Source organism: Chiroxiphia lanceolata, chromosome 7 (assembly GCF_009829145.1).
Source record: "Chiroxiphia lanceolata isolate bChiLan1 chromosome 7, bChiLan1.pri, whole genome shotgun sequence".
NCBI lineage: Eukaryota > Metazoa > Chordata > Aves > Passeriformes > Pipridae > Chiroxiphia > Chiroxiphia lanceolata.
This window is the reverse complement of record NC_045643.1, coordinates 25,238,197-25,254,559: the sequence shown is the minus strand read 5'-3', so window position 1 is coordinate 25,254,559 and position 16,363 is coordinate 25,238,197. Positions and strand designations below refer to the sequence as shown.

Here is a 16,363-nt window from a genome sequence, read left to right as displayed (position 1 = left end):
TAGCAAAAGGAAGAAGGGATAGCAAGGCATTTCAACAAACCTCCCCTTCCAAGCAAGCATCTCACCCTGGTCAGCATTCCAGCTTTCAAGCTCCCATTCACTTCGCCCTCACCCATTCCCCCCACTTTCTCCCCATATCCACACCCCACACGCACATTTCCCCACAAAGCACTTGTTCTCAGGTCCACATGCAGGTCGGACACTTCTGATGACACTGATGCCAGCAGCACACCAACATGATGCAACAAACCCAATGACGTTCTCTGCCAGCAGCTCTCAACCAGGGGCACACACACCAAGGGAAAAAGGGAAATTAAAGGAAAAAGAGAAGACGAGAGACTAAAGAACATGTACGCCAACCCTTGCAGCTCTTCAGTCTGACTGGAAATGCCTACAGTGTCCTTCCTCGAAGGTTCCCAGAAATCATTTCAATACAGTGAGTTGTGTGACAGATTCTGCAAAATTTACAAGGTTGTGCTACAGATTCAAAATAGTACCGGTTGGAGGGTGAAGGTAAGGAAGTCCTGATCTAAATGGGAGCAACCAGGAAGCAGCAGGAAATGACAGAAAACGTCCTCTGATGCTGGGGGGGGGGGCGCGGGGGAGAACCACGTTACCTTCCCCAGAGCTGAAAGCACTTTGGAGAAGATGGAGGACAGAGTGATCTACACCTAGACTGCCAAGACTTCTCAAATGCCCAGACTACACTGGGAATACTGGGACTGCTGGCTATCAGCTGGCCTACCAAGACAAGGGTAAGCTTTCCCTTCTAGGGATTTAAAAAGGTCATTTCTCCCAATGAGAAAGAAGTTTAGGCTTATTTTCTAAAGGCCATGAAACAGCTTTGTAGTGTCTTATTTCTGGTGCTGGCATTTACTTAATTTGGAGATATATTGGTAAAAGGTTCCCATGTGAGTCAGCCCTTGTAGGATGAGGGGAAGAAAGTGGGCTGTGAGGGCCTCACACTAAAGACTTCGTTAAGTCACTACTATTTACAGCTTATTTGATGCGCTGGCCAATGCCCCTAGGAAAATGCCAGTGCTAATTTTGGCTGAGCCTTTTTCAGCCCCTGGAGTGGCACCTTCATTCCTGCACTTGTTGTATGAATTTAGCCAGTGCAACCAGCATCAAGAGAGACAGTCACCAGGATCCTGTCCTTCACATGTCCTCAGGGAGCACACACAGCCCACACAGAGCAAAGTCCTGTCTCCAACTAACTGCTTGCTCCAGGAAACACAGAAAAAAGTAAGAGTGTGGGGACTGTACCCACACTGAGTAACACAGTAAAAGCAAGCCAAAATGACAAGGTCATTGCTCTGTCTTTTTCCTTCCCATGAGCAACTGGAAAGTGATGCCAAATCCAGGAATATCAGGTGAGGAAGGGAAGGGGGTGTCAACTTTCTTCTGCAAACAGAGAGTCAGGAACAGGGTCAATGCAGCTATTCCAGCTGAAAGTAAAAATCCCCCAGCCTGTTTTAGTGCTGCTTAGCTCCCAGACCCTTCATGGGGCTGCTTCATTTGTTCTGGAAGAGCAGGGTAACATCTGCAGATGGGATTCCCATGCACTTGTAACAAGCATACATTAGAGGATGAAATCTACTTTCCAATATGACAAAAACAGACCAGTTACCTCCTGCCAAGTTCTCAGATTAAAAAGAAAAAAAGGTTGGCATCTCAGCTAAGGCACACACAGGTCCTTTCAGCCAAAAATAATTCATTTTTTACCATCAAAACATACTGAAGAATTATTAAAAAAAAAAATAGAGCACCTACATACCCAAACCTGTGATGACACAAATGTACATTCTTTCTGCAAATAAAAGACTGACCAAGCCCCAGGCCCTTCTTCCCTGCACCAGGGATTGCACATTTATCTGTGACTCCAGCAGCTGCTCTAAAAGCAGAAATCCCCAGCACAGCCCAGGTCAGGCACCTTAACTGCTGGGCCAGTTGGATTTTATCAAGGCAGAGCAGGAGGACATTGTGGCTAGAGCTCATCGAGGTGAGATTTATTAGCTCTCCTTCTGCTGTAGCATCCATCCGTTCTCAGTGACTGGAAATATTAGACTTCCTGCCTGGTACAGGTACAACACCAGTCCAACCAAGGCCAGAGACAGACATCCAGAAAAGTACTCCAGTGAATCCTTATCCTCCTTTTCCTATAGTAGAAAACCTCAGAATAGTAACAACACAAGACATTGCTTCACTACTTTTCATTTGAGATGTAAGTATCAAGAATCAGCTTCCCTGTTCCATTACCATTCTCCACTCTCCAACCTCCCACTTCACAAAGGATGCATGGCAGAGACAAAGAGAAGGGCATGACTTGCCCTAGGCAGTAGGAAGCCAGAATCAGAAAAGCAAGGATACCAATCCACCAGCACTTGCTTTTATTGCTTGCAGGATACCATCTTGATAATTCCATTTTTTTTCTTCCTATAGGAGCCCCATGGAGGGAGTACTAACACAATGAATAAAAATAAATGAAAATTAGAGGAATTATGCAGCAATTCCCACTTTGCTCCAGAGCATGTTTTTGTCAGTCCTCAACCTATGGTAACTCTAGGCATTGTAGCAATCCAGTTAATGAATGCCATCACTGTCTTGAAAGGCAAGATGCAGGCACTAGTCTTTATACAAGACAACAGACTTCCTTTTCCTTCAGCTCTGCACAAAATTTTAAATGGATAGAGCAAGACAGTGAGGATCCTCAAGAACAGAGCGAGTAAGGAGCAAAGCTAGAAGTGTCCTTCTCCCACCTCATCATCCTTCCAACTGCAACAGGTAGATAGGACAGGACTTCTGAGTGTGAAAGACCTGTTTATTGGTCCTCCCTGGCCAGGCAGGAAATGAGAATACAGCATTTCAGACTTGTTCAAATGGGCAAACCCAATAGTTAAAGCTAGAAGTGTTAAAAACCTAAAACTGATCATATATCCCATGGAAAACACAGCACTGCATTTTCCATCACATAAAACCAACTGGACAGACAATGCCTGAGTTTTCACACTGCCTTCTTAGATAGGAAAAGAAGCAAGGATTCAAATCAGGCACACAAGCAGTTAATGGGATTATCCAGACACAGAGATCTCAGCAGGACCCAGCAGGCCATGAACACATCATATCATGCAAAGAATCCCTCTCCCACCACAGGGTTAACACGTGCCAGGCTGTTAGAGTCCAGCAACAGCCTCTCCAGTTTTAGGAACTAAATCAAACACGTATCGAAATGCTGCTCTCCATACCGGTACCTGCTCATCTTTTTCCTCAGCCTGGCGAACAGTTTAGTTTTCTTTCTGTTGAGGATGGCACGCAAATCACTTCAGTTACAGGATGGCACAGTTAAACCAGGAAGCTTCCATGCACCCATTTATGTGGTGCCACAAAACTCGTAATTAAGATAACAGGACCTCCTCTCTCTCTCTCACACACACACAAACACACGCTTCCCTTCATTCCTAGAAAGCTATGGCCTGGTTTGGAGAAAGTGGGAGAAGGGTTTTTATGCCTGTGAAAGATCTATATACATGTAAGCAAACTAGAATTTTCCCTGCACTTTGGAACATGGGGCCATGGTGCACATGGAAAAGAAAAAGGAAACTGTATAGACCACCAGAGTCCTGTAAAAGTCTTTTTTTTCACAGCTGCTCACTTTCCACTGTGATTATTGCTGCAAAAGAAACAAGCTCCCCATTCTCCTTTACTTATGTGATCTGCACAGTCTTGTACATGGAACTTAATCATCAGCTTTCCTACCATGCCTTTTTCCAGTTTGTCCAATCATTCTAGGATAACGCTACTGATCTCCTAGCTCTTCTAGGCATCTGAGCCCTGAATGTTCAAACTTTTTCAGAAGCAAATCCCAAACCCATGCCTGAGGTTCCCAGAAATACACCAGCTGCTCTGTGCTACTGTGCTACACTGCCAGCATCAGATTCATCAACCACAGTAGTATTTCTGTAAGGCCTCACACAAATGTCATAATGATATATACAGATAATTGCCTCTCTTCTCACACCTCCTCATTCATTTCCTGCCATTGTATCAATCTCCAATCCTTTTCCCAGTAGAAAAGGGTTAGGGAAGCATCTGCTCCTACTGCAGACCACAATAAGCTATTTCCTCCCACACACTTTCACTCCAGCCTTGTGCCACAATGAGAGGCCAGATGTGCAGCAGAGACAGAAGTGCCTCACAGCATTTCCTGGTCACTGCAAAACATATTTACTACCTTGGCAAACCTTTGCTACATCCTCCTACAACACCCTGCCCCATTGCACTAAGGAGGAAGAGAGTTGCTCTGAGGCAGATCTAGCATCTCAGCCAAGATGCAGCAAGATGAAGCTGCAGCACTCAGATTGCTCCCCACACAGGGACCTCTGCGCGTGCTCTCAGTTTTGGCTTTTAGGGCCATGTGGTCTCAAAGCCAGACAAAGAGTACAGAACTGCAGCTGAGATACCCATTACAGTCCCAGATGAAGCCAGCAGTCTGTGGGGGCAGGAATTGTGAGAACAGGTAATTTGTTCATTGAAAGTTCTTTCGGGCCAGAAACTTCATGCACAACAGCAATGAACATCTCTGGGCCAAACTGTCATTGCAGCCTGCAATTAGTTTGTCAAGGAAGAAAGAAAGGAGGAGGAAGGAGCTGGACAAAGCAATGGCTATAGCCTTTATCTGTCCTGTTACCTCATCCTCCTCCAAAGACCCTGGAGGATGTTACTAACAGAGACAATGCAGCCCACAGCAGCAAGAGGATGGGCACCACAGCCTCCACACAAGGTTTCAGTCTGATTGAGTTGGGGTGATCAACAGACACCCCACACTAACTTGGGAAGAAGACATCATTTTCACAAGCAGCACTTCTACATCTCTGAAATCTGGTGTCAGCAATCCAAAATTCAGGGGCCAAATTCAACTCAAACTTCCTCGTTCTTTAGAGCTGGCAAACACCACACACACTGGAGGAAGGCGGCACACAAGTCATCTCTGCGTGACTGCAACAAAAGGTTAAACTGGGAGGAGCAACAAGGGAGCACAGAGGTCTCAACAGCTGATCTACTCCTTCTGAATCAATGCACTCAGACCACAGCTTGCTCTTACTTCATGCTGACTTCACCTCCTCCCTCCATCAATACACCAATTGAGGACTTGGGCTGTGCTCCTGACTGCCCAGCACGTGGGATTAGCAGCAGCTGGAAGCCAGAGCCTAACACTATTTCATCACTCACACGCTTGGATGAGAGCCAGTCAGCCTAATCCAGAGCCCAACCTCTCCCTCCCTTCTCAGTGCTAGAGAATGTGCAGACTTGCACTTAACCATAAAGGATAGGACCCAGCTGAGGAAACAAAACTAAAGGCTTAAAGGACACTCACTCCTTGCATACACGCAGATTGAAAGTTCTCTGAGGTCAGGAGGCCTCATATTAGTGACACTGCAACTCCTTCCTCAACACACAGAAAAGGAAATCCACTTCATCTGGGTATATAGAACCGGCATAAGGTTTTGGCAAAATGGTGATTCCAAGTTTGGGGGGCCAAAGAGGAGGCTGGGGAACTAAATAGGCTCTTGGTGCTCAAGCTGTAGGTACATAGTGGAAGCTTTTGAGAGAAAGAACAGGACAGGTGCTGGGCAACTGGACCCAGAAGGAAGGGCAGCTCAGTAGCACATGTCAGTGCATGGAATTAGACTTTAAAAAAGCAGAGCTGAGAATCAGTTGCCTACATATCAACACCCAGTGAAAGTTTAGGCCTCCAGATGCTAACCTAGAAAGGTAAGAGGTATTGTATTGTGTCAGCCAGCGCCAAGTGCAATCTTGGACATGTTCTAGGAAGTCTCAGGAGGGCACTGGCAGGTAATCAAATCACTTCCAACTGACAACATGGAGGTTTCAACATCACTAGGCAGAGACATCCCTGTCCCTCCTCCCCTGCTGAGGGAAAGACACTACCCACAGTTACTGACCTGGGCTGTGCTTTAACAGGGAAGGCATTGCCTGAGTACTGCTTGTCTAGACCCAGCAGGACATCATGAAGATTTTGGTTCAACTGCAAAATACAAAAACAAAAGAAAGAAAAAGAATGAGAAAAGAGCATGAGTGCCAGAAGAGAGTCTGGGCTGGCCTGCACAGACTGACCAAACACAGGCTTGTGCCCAGATATGCACACATATTCAGCTATCCCAAGAGAGAACAGCCCTAAATCTGTTTCCACTTCTCTGTGGGGTATGAAATGCTATTGAACTGTTGAAGAGATGCTGGTTCCTCATGGGAATGCTCTGTCTTCCTTACAGATCAACCTCTTAGCTTCTCTATCACTTGGCCCTGCCGGTGTGCTGCCAGGTGCCACTGCAGAAGCAGGGTGAGTGTTTATCTAAGGGTCTGTGTGCTAGAACTGAAGCTTCACTCTGGATTTGTAGCCAAAAGCTGTTCCTCAGACCTGCTTATGAAAGCTATAGCCATTTCAGCTGTGGAGTCAAAGGCAACTAGACTTCCAGTTAACAAGCTGTAACTTCACAGTCTGCCTGGGCCACCTAGGTTTAGTCAGGACCTAGATATCTTTGCAGAAATTAGGGGTTAAACGCTCCCTGGTACCAAAGGCTGCAATAGTCACTTCAGACACTCCTACTCTGAAACAGCCAATCCCATAAGTAAGATGAGACACCAGATTTAACACCGGTAGGAGGAGGGATCCCATGCAATCAGTGTCAGAGGCATTTTGCAGGCAACAACAGCAGTTAATTGAATGTTGTAGCAGTAATAAGAAACAGATGGGTTTTATGGAACAGAGTAAAAGCTCTGCTCTCATACCAAACTCCTCAAGATAGAAAAATTTTTACATACAAGAAGAGCATTCTTGTCTAACAAGCACCTTTCCCATGTTTTGTTGAATGTAAGTTAACAGTAACAAACTGATAATTATAACAACCCTCCCTATTCTTAACAGTTAGTTCATCCCTCAGTGGAGAAGAGCAGGCTATTAATTGGAAAAGATCCCATAAAATGTCAACAGGGCTCAAAATTGATGCATTACACCAAGTCAGAAGGCCCCTGACTGTTGGGAATTGAAGGACTATAATGTTTCCTGTTGCTTAGCAGCTGCCTTGTTGTCAGGATGACATTAGGGAGCGGAGGGAATATAAGGGTTTTCCAGCTGGGCTCTCAGTCCCTCCTCAAGATTAGTGCAACGTTTACAGAGGGCGTGCAACTCCTGGAAGCAGCATACAGACCTAAGGAATTCAGGAGACTTCTCTAGCTTTTAATTGAAAGAACAAGAATATATTTGTAAATTATACTGGCAATGGAGGACTTTCCCACAGACTGGTCCGGAGGTCTCTGGGTACTGGCACAGAGCACCAGGATCCAGCTTGCCACCACCAGCTTACAACACTGCTTACTGCTGTGATTCCCAACTCATGACAAATTAGTAGCCCATATAAGGGCCATGTTAAGTACTCAAATGCCTTCTTTTGGGTCACAGGGCAGGAAAGAAACCAAAGCAGAAAGGTACTGCAGGGGAGTGCCTTCTTGAGGGACTGGAGTGAGGCAGGTCTCAGTCTTTAGCCAACTTGCAGACTGGTAGATTCCCTGCTTGTGCCCAGGTTATAGGTTATAGGTTATAGATCCATAATGGAGACGAACGAAAAAATGTAGCAAGAGATAGATCTGAGAATGGCTTCCCTTTCCTCTGAGGATCTGCAAACGAGCGCTGTCAAGTGACACCAACTCCCCACTGCTGCATGGCCCTGGAGCCTCTTCCCTGTACTCCATCCCTTTACATTACTATGTCAGACAGCCTCTGTCCAAAGGAAAAAATTACGCATTTATATTTTTCTCTGACTCAGGGTTGGTTTTTCCTGACAGTTTTTTGGTTGGCTTTTAGGGGTTTTTTCGGTTCTTTGTTTGGTGGTGGTGGTGGTGGTTGTTGTTGTTGTTTTTTACTAGCAGCGAAGAGACGATAAGTAGGATAAGCTGTTAGTTGCCTTACCTTGCTCATTTCTTTATGGAAGTTCTCTTCTAGGCCTGCTATACTCTGGAATGTGTTGACATAGAAACCAACACGACTGCCAAATGAAAAACAAGACAGAAGAACTTAATGGACACAATGCTCTCCTATACTTTTCAGTTCTGCCCCTTCTGCTATGTTCCAATCACCATTCCCATTTAAACTGAACTCTGTCAGGTCTGGTACATGTGGGAAGAGAAGGGTGGCAGGGGAGTGTGAAGGGGGTGATGGAACAAAGGCTAGGTACAGGGTAAACATATCCAAGGGGAGAAGGAGACCAGGGATAGGATCTGAATTTGTGCTGGCTAAAGGGAGAGGGAAGTGCAGGGCAGGGAGGAAAGAAAATAAAAATATGAAAGAAGGGGGAAAAAAAAGGTGCCTGAATAGGAAGATGGAAAAAGGATGGAGGCTCTGATGCAGACAGAGTGTTGGGAGAGCTGGGGGAATTAGCAGGATGATAGATATTAGTTTCCTCTGAAGTCTCTCAGCAACAGGGGAAGCAAAAAAGTATGAACTGTTTGCTTCAGAGGCAGGAAGAGTACAAAAGCACGGGATAGACACAGAAAGCAATAGGGAAGCAGAAGGATAAGCTGGACAGCAGGAGCCTGTGAACAACCTGTGGCACCTTAAAATCTCAGCAGCTGCCTGTCACCCACTTGACTCTAGCCAGCCTGCTGGCAGCCAACAGAGAGAGCTCTCAGCTGAAAGAACAACAGCAGGAGTGAGATGGTCACCAAGGCCAGCAGCATCGTGGTTCTGCACACGGAAACACCCAGATGCCTGTATCCCTCCCAGCTCCTTCCTCAGTCAGGCCTGCAGGCTGCTTTGAGCAAGGACACCTACTCCAGGCTGGACAGAAGGCAAACATCAGCACTTCACTTTCCCACCCTGCTGCCACCCACTCTCCATTCCCCACAGACCAGCACTGCCAACCCAGACATGACTGCTGCATTCAAAAATAAGAAACTGGGACACTTCTAGGAAGATTTTGACTGCTTTCCACTGTGCCCTCCCCATAAATCAGCCTCTGCTGCCCTACAGGTCATCCTTCAAGCTAAATGTCAGTCTTTTTCTTTCACCTCCCTTTTCATCACCACAGCCACTGGTATGGCAAATCCATGGTCTCTCAAGTGTTCCAGTAAAGTTGGGCAGAGTTGGTAGGGCAAAAGGATTAACTGGACAAGCAGAGAAACACAGTTTCTCCCTGTGGTAAAACTGTATTTTTCAGGAAAATCATGAAGCAAAGCCCAAAAAGCACAGGGTGAATCTGGCTGGGGGGAAAATCCTAGGACAGAATGAGATGATCCAGAAAAGAAGAGCACACACCCAGTCCAGACCAAGAGCTTGGCTATTTGCTTCCTTCCAACCAGCCCTTGGGAAAACTTCCAGCACTCACCTATTCCACAGTGAAGGCAGTTCCTCCTGCAGATCAACATTCATCTCTTCAAACACCTTCTGAGCCTTTACTAACTCTTCTTCAGCCTTAATAACAGAGATGGGAGATTGTCAGCTCCAGCACAGACAAGTATCCTGCAAGGCTGAGACAACTGTGACTCTTTTGACTTCTTTGGGAGACCAGGCAAAATTCTGGCATGAGGTAATCAGCATCCCAAGTGAGTCTCCCAGGAACCAGGGTTGCATCATAGGTGACCTGATGCCCCTTCATCATGAATGTGTTACTGTCAGGCTTTCTCTCAATGGTTTTCCCCATTTGTATATTCAGAAAGTAATTCAAACAACAACTAATGTGTTTTAAGTTCTATAAATTTCCCTAGCTTCAAAAACTGAATGGAGTTGGTCAAGCAGTTCAGCCTTGAGCTTGGATACAGATGAAGGTAATAGGGCCTCTGTCCCTTGCCAGCTCTCAGAAAGAGTTGAAATCCATTCCAAATGGCATTAGAGAAGAATCTTCCCTTGTGTGGACTCTTTTATGATCAGCTAACGTCATGCCAAAGCCCCGTCTCTTCTGAGGAAGGGAGGAGGTCTGCATCCTTGGCTGATACAGCTCTCCCACAAAGCTGACTGGAGAAGCAAGGAAGAGTATGCAAAGCATGAGTTGTGCCAGCAGGAGGCCAGGCTGCAGGGCTTGAGCAGTACATCTTGGTTTCAGTGGTCTCACACAAGCGCATCCCTGGCTGGCTGTCAGCCACCAACACCAAAAGCAGTGTGCCTCGTACAGGACCTCTTTCTTCCAGCTGAGAGTCTAAATTTGACCTGTTCATTGCACTTAGACACTGACAGATCCCAACACTGATGGATGAATTCTGTCAGGTTTCAGTGACAAAAAGGATGATCCTGGTTGTTGCTGACAGCAGACACCAGCAACAAGCACATTCCCCTTCCTACATTTGTCCCAGGTAATTTCTTCCTCTTTACAGTGCCCTGACTTAAAACTCAAAGTTTTCTAAATAAAATTTTTTATTCTGTTTTTATTTTGTAATCTACAACAGGACAGCATTCTCCCATAACCCTGTGCATCAGGTTACAGGATGGAAAAATCCCTGCATAAGCAACTTGACAACACATCAGGAAGGTCAGCACGAGTGCCTATACATGCGACAACAGCAGGAATGTCACAACACCACAGGCCTCTGCAAAGAGCTCACAAGCCACAGGAACTGGATCTCCCTACGAGCCTGCAGTCAGATTTATACCTCTTCTAGAAATCAAGTTTTATCTTCTTTGTGCCAGCTTAATTAAAGAAATCCAGCTTACTGCTCCTTAGTGACGCATACACACAACAACAGGATTGATGGGCAAAAGGGTTTAAAAATATTTTGCAGTTCAGAATCCTGTTCCTCACAGAATTGTGTAGGATTCTTACACTCTCTGTTTCTCTTCTGACTTATGAGCAAGCCACAGAAGCTCCTACTTTCCATCTAGCTCCAACTGTAAGCAGGTTGCTCATTGCTGCCCAAGGAAAGGCTAAGGCTTTGTATTCAAGATCATAGGAGAAAGTTTACCCCAGAGAAAGACACAACTGGTAACTATTCAAAAGTTAAGTAGACTTTGTGAGGAACAGACAGGGGGAGAAGGGGTCATGATGCTTCCACCCAGAAATCCCTGTTTCGCTGCTACACTCACTGAAAAACTTAACATTTCAAGAGTTTGCACAAAACCACCAAAAAACCTTTTAAACAGAGACACAGTTTACGCTGAATCAGAAACAATGATCACAAAGACTCATTCTGCCTTGAAATACCTCTATGAATGAATACATCTAATGTAACAATTTTAAAGGAAATAAAAAACCCAGTCCATCCCTTTGGCTTTACCTTATTCTAATTTCCAAACTATAATGGAACCAGAATCAACCCAGGAGATGTGGTAGCTGGGAGATGAGACACCATTGAATGCTGTTAGTTTTACAGATATGGTGAATAGTAATAACATTCTTTCCCTCTCTCGTTTACCTGTTTATAAGATCAAAGAACCTAGAAAGCAATGCATGAATATTGTGACATCCCGAGGTAAAGGCAAAATCAGCAACAGGCAACGTTCACTCTAGAGTAGTTGTAGGAATCAGGGATCCATCCAGTGCCTGTGGCTCAGCTACTGCTCTTATTCCCAGGTCTAGCATTGAATTAATTCTTCAGTCCTTTGTTAGTCCAGGGATTTTCTCACCAGTGGGATTTACTTTGCTTGGAAGCAGGAGTCCTGGCACTTGACAGCCCTCACTGTTTCCAGCTAGAGCTGAAGACAGAGACAACCTGGTCACAAGGCCTGCTAGAGGACAAGCCGGCTCATGCAGTAAGGTGGGGAAAGGCAGACACAGCTTTCAGAGCAGAGCCCATTGCTACCATAGCTATGCACTTTCTGTTTCAGCTGCCACCCTTGCCAACCTGATGGAAAACTGAGGCCAGAACGAGATAATGCCCAGGTCCACAAAATACAATCTCAGAAAATCTTTCTCTCCTCTCCCTGCCTGAAAAGGGGAAGGTTTGAGCAGAAGCTGGACAACACAAATGCTTTCCTAACCTTCCACCTTAGCCAAGGCTCAGAGTGCCAAGTAGCACCAGTTCAGTTGTGATGGAGGGCGGGGGAGGAATTATTCCACACTGTTTCTCTTATTATCATGCATGTCAGCTCTCATGAGTGTCCAGCTATGTCCAGACTGGTGCTTTCAGACCATCTGGTGACCAGTCCTCTTCAGAAACTATGCTGTGAACTGTGGTAATTAAGCACTGCTCAGTAAATAGTTTAGATATCCATGAGGCAGGATTAAGGAGGAGAGCTGGGAGCCTCCCCAGCCCCACTAGTCTCAGCCAGACTCAGCTCTCAAAAGGGCAGCACAGCCCAGGATTCAACTTACTGACTTTCTCCTACAGACAAAAATATTTTTCTGTTATCATTGCAGCACCAAGGATGTTGCTTTTTACATTCAGCATGTCAATGGAGCTTATTCAAAAGGCAAGAATTTGCTGTTCTAAGCCATTTTCCCCTTTGTTTCAAAAAGCACAGTCACTAAAATTTGTAAGTGGGAGCATGCCACAGCAACTCCCCCAGGAGACTTCACAAAAAAAACCCACTGTTGTTTTTGTTAGTATCTGCTAAAGGCCTAAAGAGCCAGTGGTATGTACACCAGAGGGAGGGACTTTGCTTCATAGTAGAAATAACAGATCTCACTGACCCCATTTTAGCATGGAGGTTGTAAAATTATCAGGCAAGAAGAGACAGCAACACAGCTGCTGGTAAAAGGAAAGACTTTTTTTTAGGCTTAACATTCTGAAGCTTCTCAATAAATGGAGCATCATCAGCCCTCCCAGTTTTATCAAGAGCTTAATGAGATTTAGGGCTGTCATTAACACCTTCAGTCTTGAAGTCACGCAAATGTAAAAACTGCCTGCTCATGTTTGGGAAGGCAAGCTGGAAAACCTACAGGTTCAGAATACAAGCTAACCTTCTCTATTGAGGAGCTTTTTTGTGGTTTTTTGTTTGGTTTGGTTTGGGGTTTGGTTTGGGTTTTTTTTGTTAGTTTCCAATAAAAATAAAAATAAAGAGAAAGAAAGAAAAAAAAAAACAACCCCGAATACTGACACAAGTAGACACAAAAAATTAAGGTGGGCAATAGTATTACTTAGCTCAAGAATGAAAGCGGAAAAAACTTCGAGGACTTAAATTGATTTGAGAGTATCTGTGGTCATTGAAAATATTAAAGCTGTGTATTAGGAGATTAACACCCCCACACCACAGTGGGTGGAAAGATTACATAGTCCCTTGCATATTCTTTAGGACAAAGTCACGTACAGTGAAATTTTCAGATGACTCTTGGTACCCTGCCTAAGATCCAAGTGCATGGATGAGGGGACACCTGTAGGTACTGGGTAATCTGTGGGTAGTGGCATTACTCTCACTGACTCCAGCCAGTCTGAGAAGACAAAAAATGCCCAAGAGCTGTTTTATTTATATATTTATTTGTGGCTTGAGAACTTCCCATACCTGCTTTCTAGTCCTCCAGAAATACCACCAGTCTAACAGACCAATCAAGAACCACAACTGTGCAGACAGTTCCCAGCTGGGCCAGCAGAGGCACAGGAAAAGCCCCTGGCAGCTTGCCATCTCTCCTCCCTTCAGTCAAGAATGAATACATATTTCCTCCCTTTGCTCTACATCTTAAGCAGGGTTGTTAACAGCTCTTCTTCCTCCAGGCTTTACTGACATGGTAATCTAGTTTTTTCCCAGATCTGCAGTCATAAACTGACTGTGAAAAACCCAGGTGCTTCTTAAGGTGAGAAGAATTCAGTGTTTCTAAATGGAATTAATTCACTGACAAGGAATGTGAAGACATAGGAACATTCAAATGAGAACAGATGAGCTCACCAGGAACTTGTGAGCAGGTAACTGGTACTCTCTCAGTCTGGGTAATGATTTACTATCCCTTGCTCATTGAAAGCCTCTTCTCACTGACTTCTGTCAACTCCCTCTTATCCCTGAAAGTGTTCCATGGGAAACACTGAGGGAGATTTCATCAGGAAGTCACACTTCTATGCAAGTAGGATTTAAATTTTATTTGCTGCAGTTCCTCTGAGCTGCTCTCATGTCCCTCAAAACACTATAACTTAAATTCTGACAGATGATGCAATGATGACCTCAACCTAGAACTGTTCAAATACATCACATAGGGTGCAACTTGCCTGATCTGGGCCCACCTCTTCTCCTACAGATATTGAAACCCTGGATCTGGAAATGGCTCTTTTAAACCACAAGAGCCAGGACAGTGCCCATTTGGGAAACCTGGACTTTACCACAGGAGAATGTTGCAATCTAACTCAGCAGCCACAGAAATTGTAATGTTATTTCTTTCCAGCTTTACTGAACAACATGACTGCATAAGTCAATTTTCCAGTGTTTCCTCTTTTTCTTTTTTTGAAACAGCAACAATAAAAACTGACTGCTTCTCTTAGAGGAAAAAGAAAACAATAATTGGAGGAACTATACTGCATCATCCTCTGTCTCAGCATTATTCCATAGCCTTTCTTCCTCCACATTTCATTTTAGGAGGAGGAAACAGTAGTCCAGTATTAACACACCTGACTAAAAATCAATCAGGCAGGCACAGATTCATTCACTGGTCAGCAACTTCCATGTGTCCATGTGGCTCAGGAGCACCAAGGACACGTAACAGAGGAGGCTAGAGTGAACGTTGCCTGGAGATTACTTGCATGGTACAATCTAGAGCCCAAAATAGCGCATGCAGGGTTAGAGCCAGGTAGATCAGCAGTCACCTGATTTCGGAGCAGATTAGTTTGTGCAACGAGGTGAGCTTGTAGCTTCCCTTGACACCACTGAGGCGCAGCTTTCTCAAGCAGCGAAACAGGCTGGGGGGAGGGAGCATGTTTGAGTGAAAAAAAGAACAAAAATAAACAGAGAACAAGAGAGAGACAAACATATATCTTTTAGGATAAAAAAATTAAAATCACAACAGAGAGTGTATTTAGAGGCTGGGCCAAACCAGTATCACCAAAGCGAGAGAAAAAAACAAACATCCTGGGACCGATCAGTTATGAATCCTTTGAAGCATGCCAAGTTTAGCAGTAATTAATGCTCCCGTGTGGGCTGGATACTGCAGACCAGCCAGGCAGCTGCAAGAGCAACAAATACAGTTGTTAGTGACCTAGCACACAGACAACCCTACTCCAAGGCATGGCTGTGAAGTTGGAGCTCCTTAAAGAGAGGTCAGGATTAATTAACCATCATTTTATTATTTGCATGCAACAGCTGAAAGTCCACAGTGCTTTATTTTAATGGCAGGATGTAAGTTTAGCAATAAGAGGCAGGGGTCCTGGGTGGGAAAAGAACATCCATATATTAGAAAAGAAAGACCATATAGTGCCAAAAAGTATCGTATTGCTATTTCTGTTACTATATCATGAAACCTCAATCAAGTCAGTTCCCACTTGTATGCTGTGTCAGAAACATGATTTCTCTTTCCTAGGGGCCTGTTGTCATATTCCAAAGAAATTTACAATGGAACAACCCTACTTCAAAGGTCACACAAGCAAAACTGCAGGCACAGGAACAGAGAGGTGAACTACCTACACCAGCCAAGTGCATGTTGAGCCCCGGCTGTTGCCCACAGCCCGACAGAGCTGCATGACTGCAAATGTCAGACCAGAGGCTGGATTGTGAAAACTGCTCACTTGGGAAGACCATACTTACATAACTCTCTGCGATTTAGTGCTCCCATCTTTGCAGGATCAGGACAGTGCAACGTGTCACATATTATCCTGTGCATGAGCTTATGGCCTAAAGTACAGAGAGTGGAAAGATCTGATCCAGTGCACATTTTGGCTCACAAGAAGAGTCCAATCAAGTACTAAAAGACTTTTGCACAGGATGAATCAGGAACAGAACACCAACTCCTAAATCTCAAGAACTTCACTCTTCAAACTGCACTTTTTTTCATACTTGTTATATCAACTTAGGTGAACTTCGGGGGCAACAGCGAGCGCAGCAATGATGAAGGCAGCCAGCCTCTAGTGCAGAGCACCAGGTACCAACCTGAGTGGATCAATTCCTACAAAAACCATTTTCACTGCAGCAAAGATCCCACAGGCATGCACCAATAAAAATAACACACCCCATGGAAATTCTGGTCTTACCCACAAATACAGTGAATTAGTGCTTTGAACTGAAGGCACAACCAGCTGGGCCTCATGCCTTGCATACAGAACGAAGACTTGCTTTGCCACACAAATGAAACAATGACACTTGGGCTATCAATCTCTCTCCCCTTTTGTCTGTCAAGGTTAATCACAGTGCATGCACTGGGTGTGTAGATGACTGAAGAACTGCATCTTAACAATAAAAGTATTGTGGCCATCAAGTGCACATCTTTCACTCAGAGGAGAGATGCATCTT

The 16,363-nt window shown here is 44.9% G+C and overlaps 1 protein-coding gene across 16 annotated transcripts in view; it reads right to left on the bottom strand.

The window, feature by feature from the left end:
* BIN1 (bridging integrator 1) overlaps nucleotides 1-16,363 on the bottom strand; it is a 94,297-nt gene that overhangs the window by 26,299 nt on the left and 51,635 nt on the right. For 5 of the 16 annotated variants that reach the window (XM_032692694.1, XM_032692690.1, XM_032692693.1 and 2 more), the window contains exons 7-10: nucleotides 14,728-14,820; nucleotides 9,399-9,484; nucleotides 7,985-8,060; nucleotides 5,964-6,046 (exon numbers count right to left, since the gene is read on the bottom strand). In XM_032692694.1, the coding sequence (XP_032548585.1) occupies nucleotides 5,964-6,046; nucleotides 7,985-8,060; nucleotides 9,399-9,484; nucleotides 14,728-14,820 (338 nt within the window). Of the gene's footprint in view, nucleotides 1-3,245; nucleotides 3,297-5,963; nucleotides 6,047-7,984; nucleotides 8,061-9,398; nucleotides 9,485-14,727; nucleotides 14,821-16,363 lie in introns of all 16 variants that reach the window. The other 11 variants (XM_032692696.1, XM_032692705.1, XM_032692700.1 and 8 more) reach the window with 5 other exon arrangements.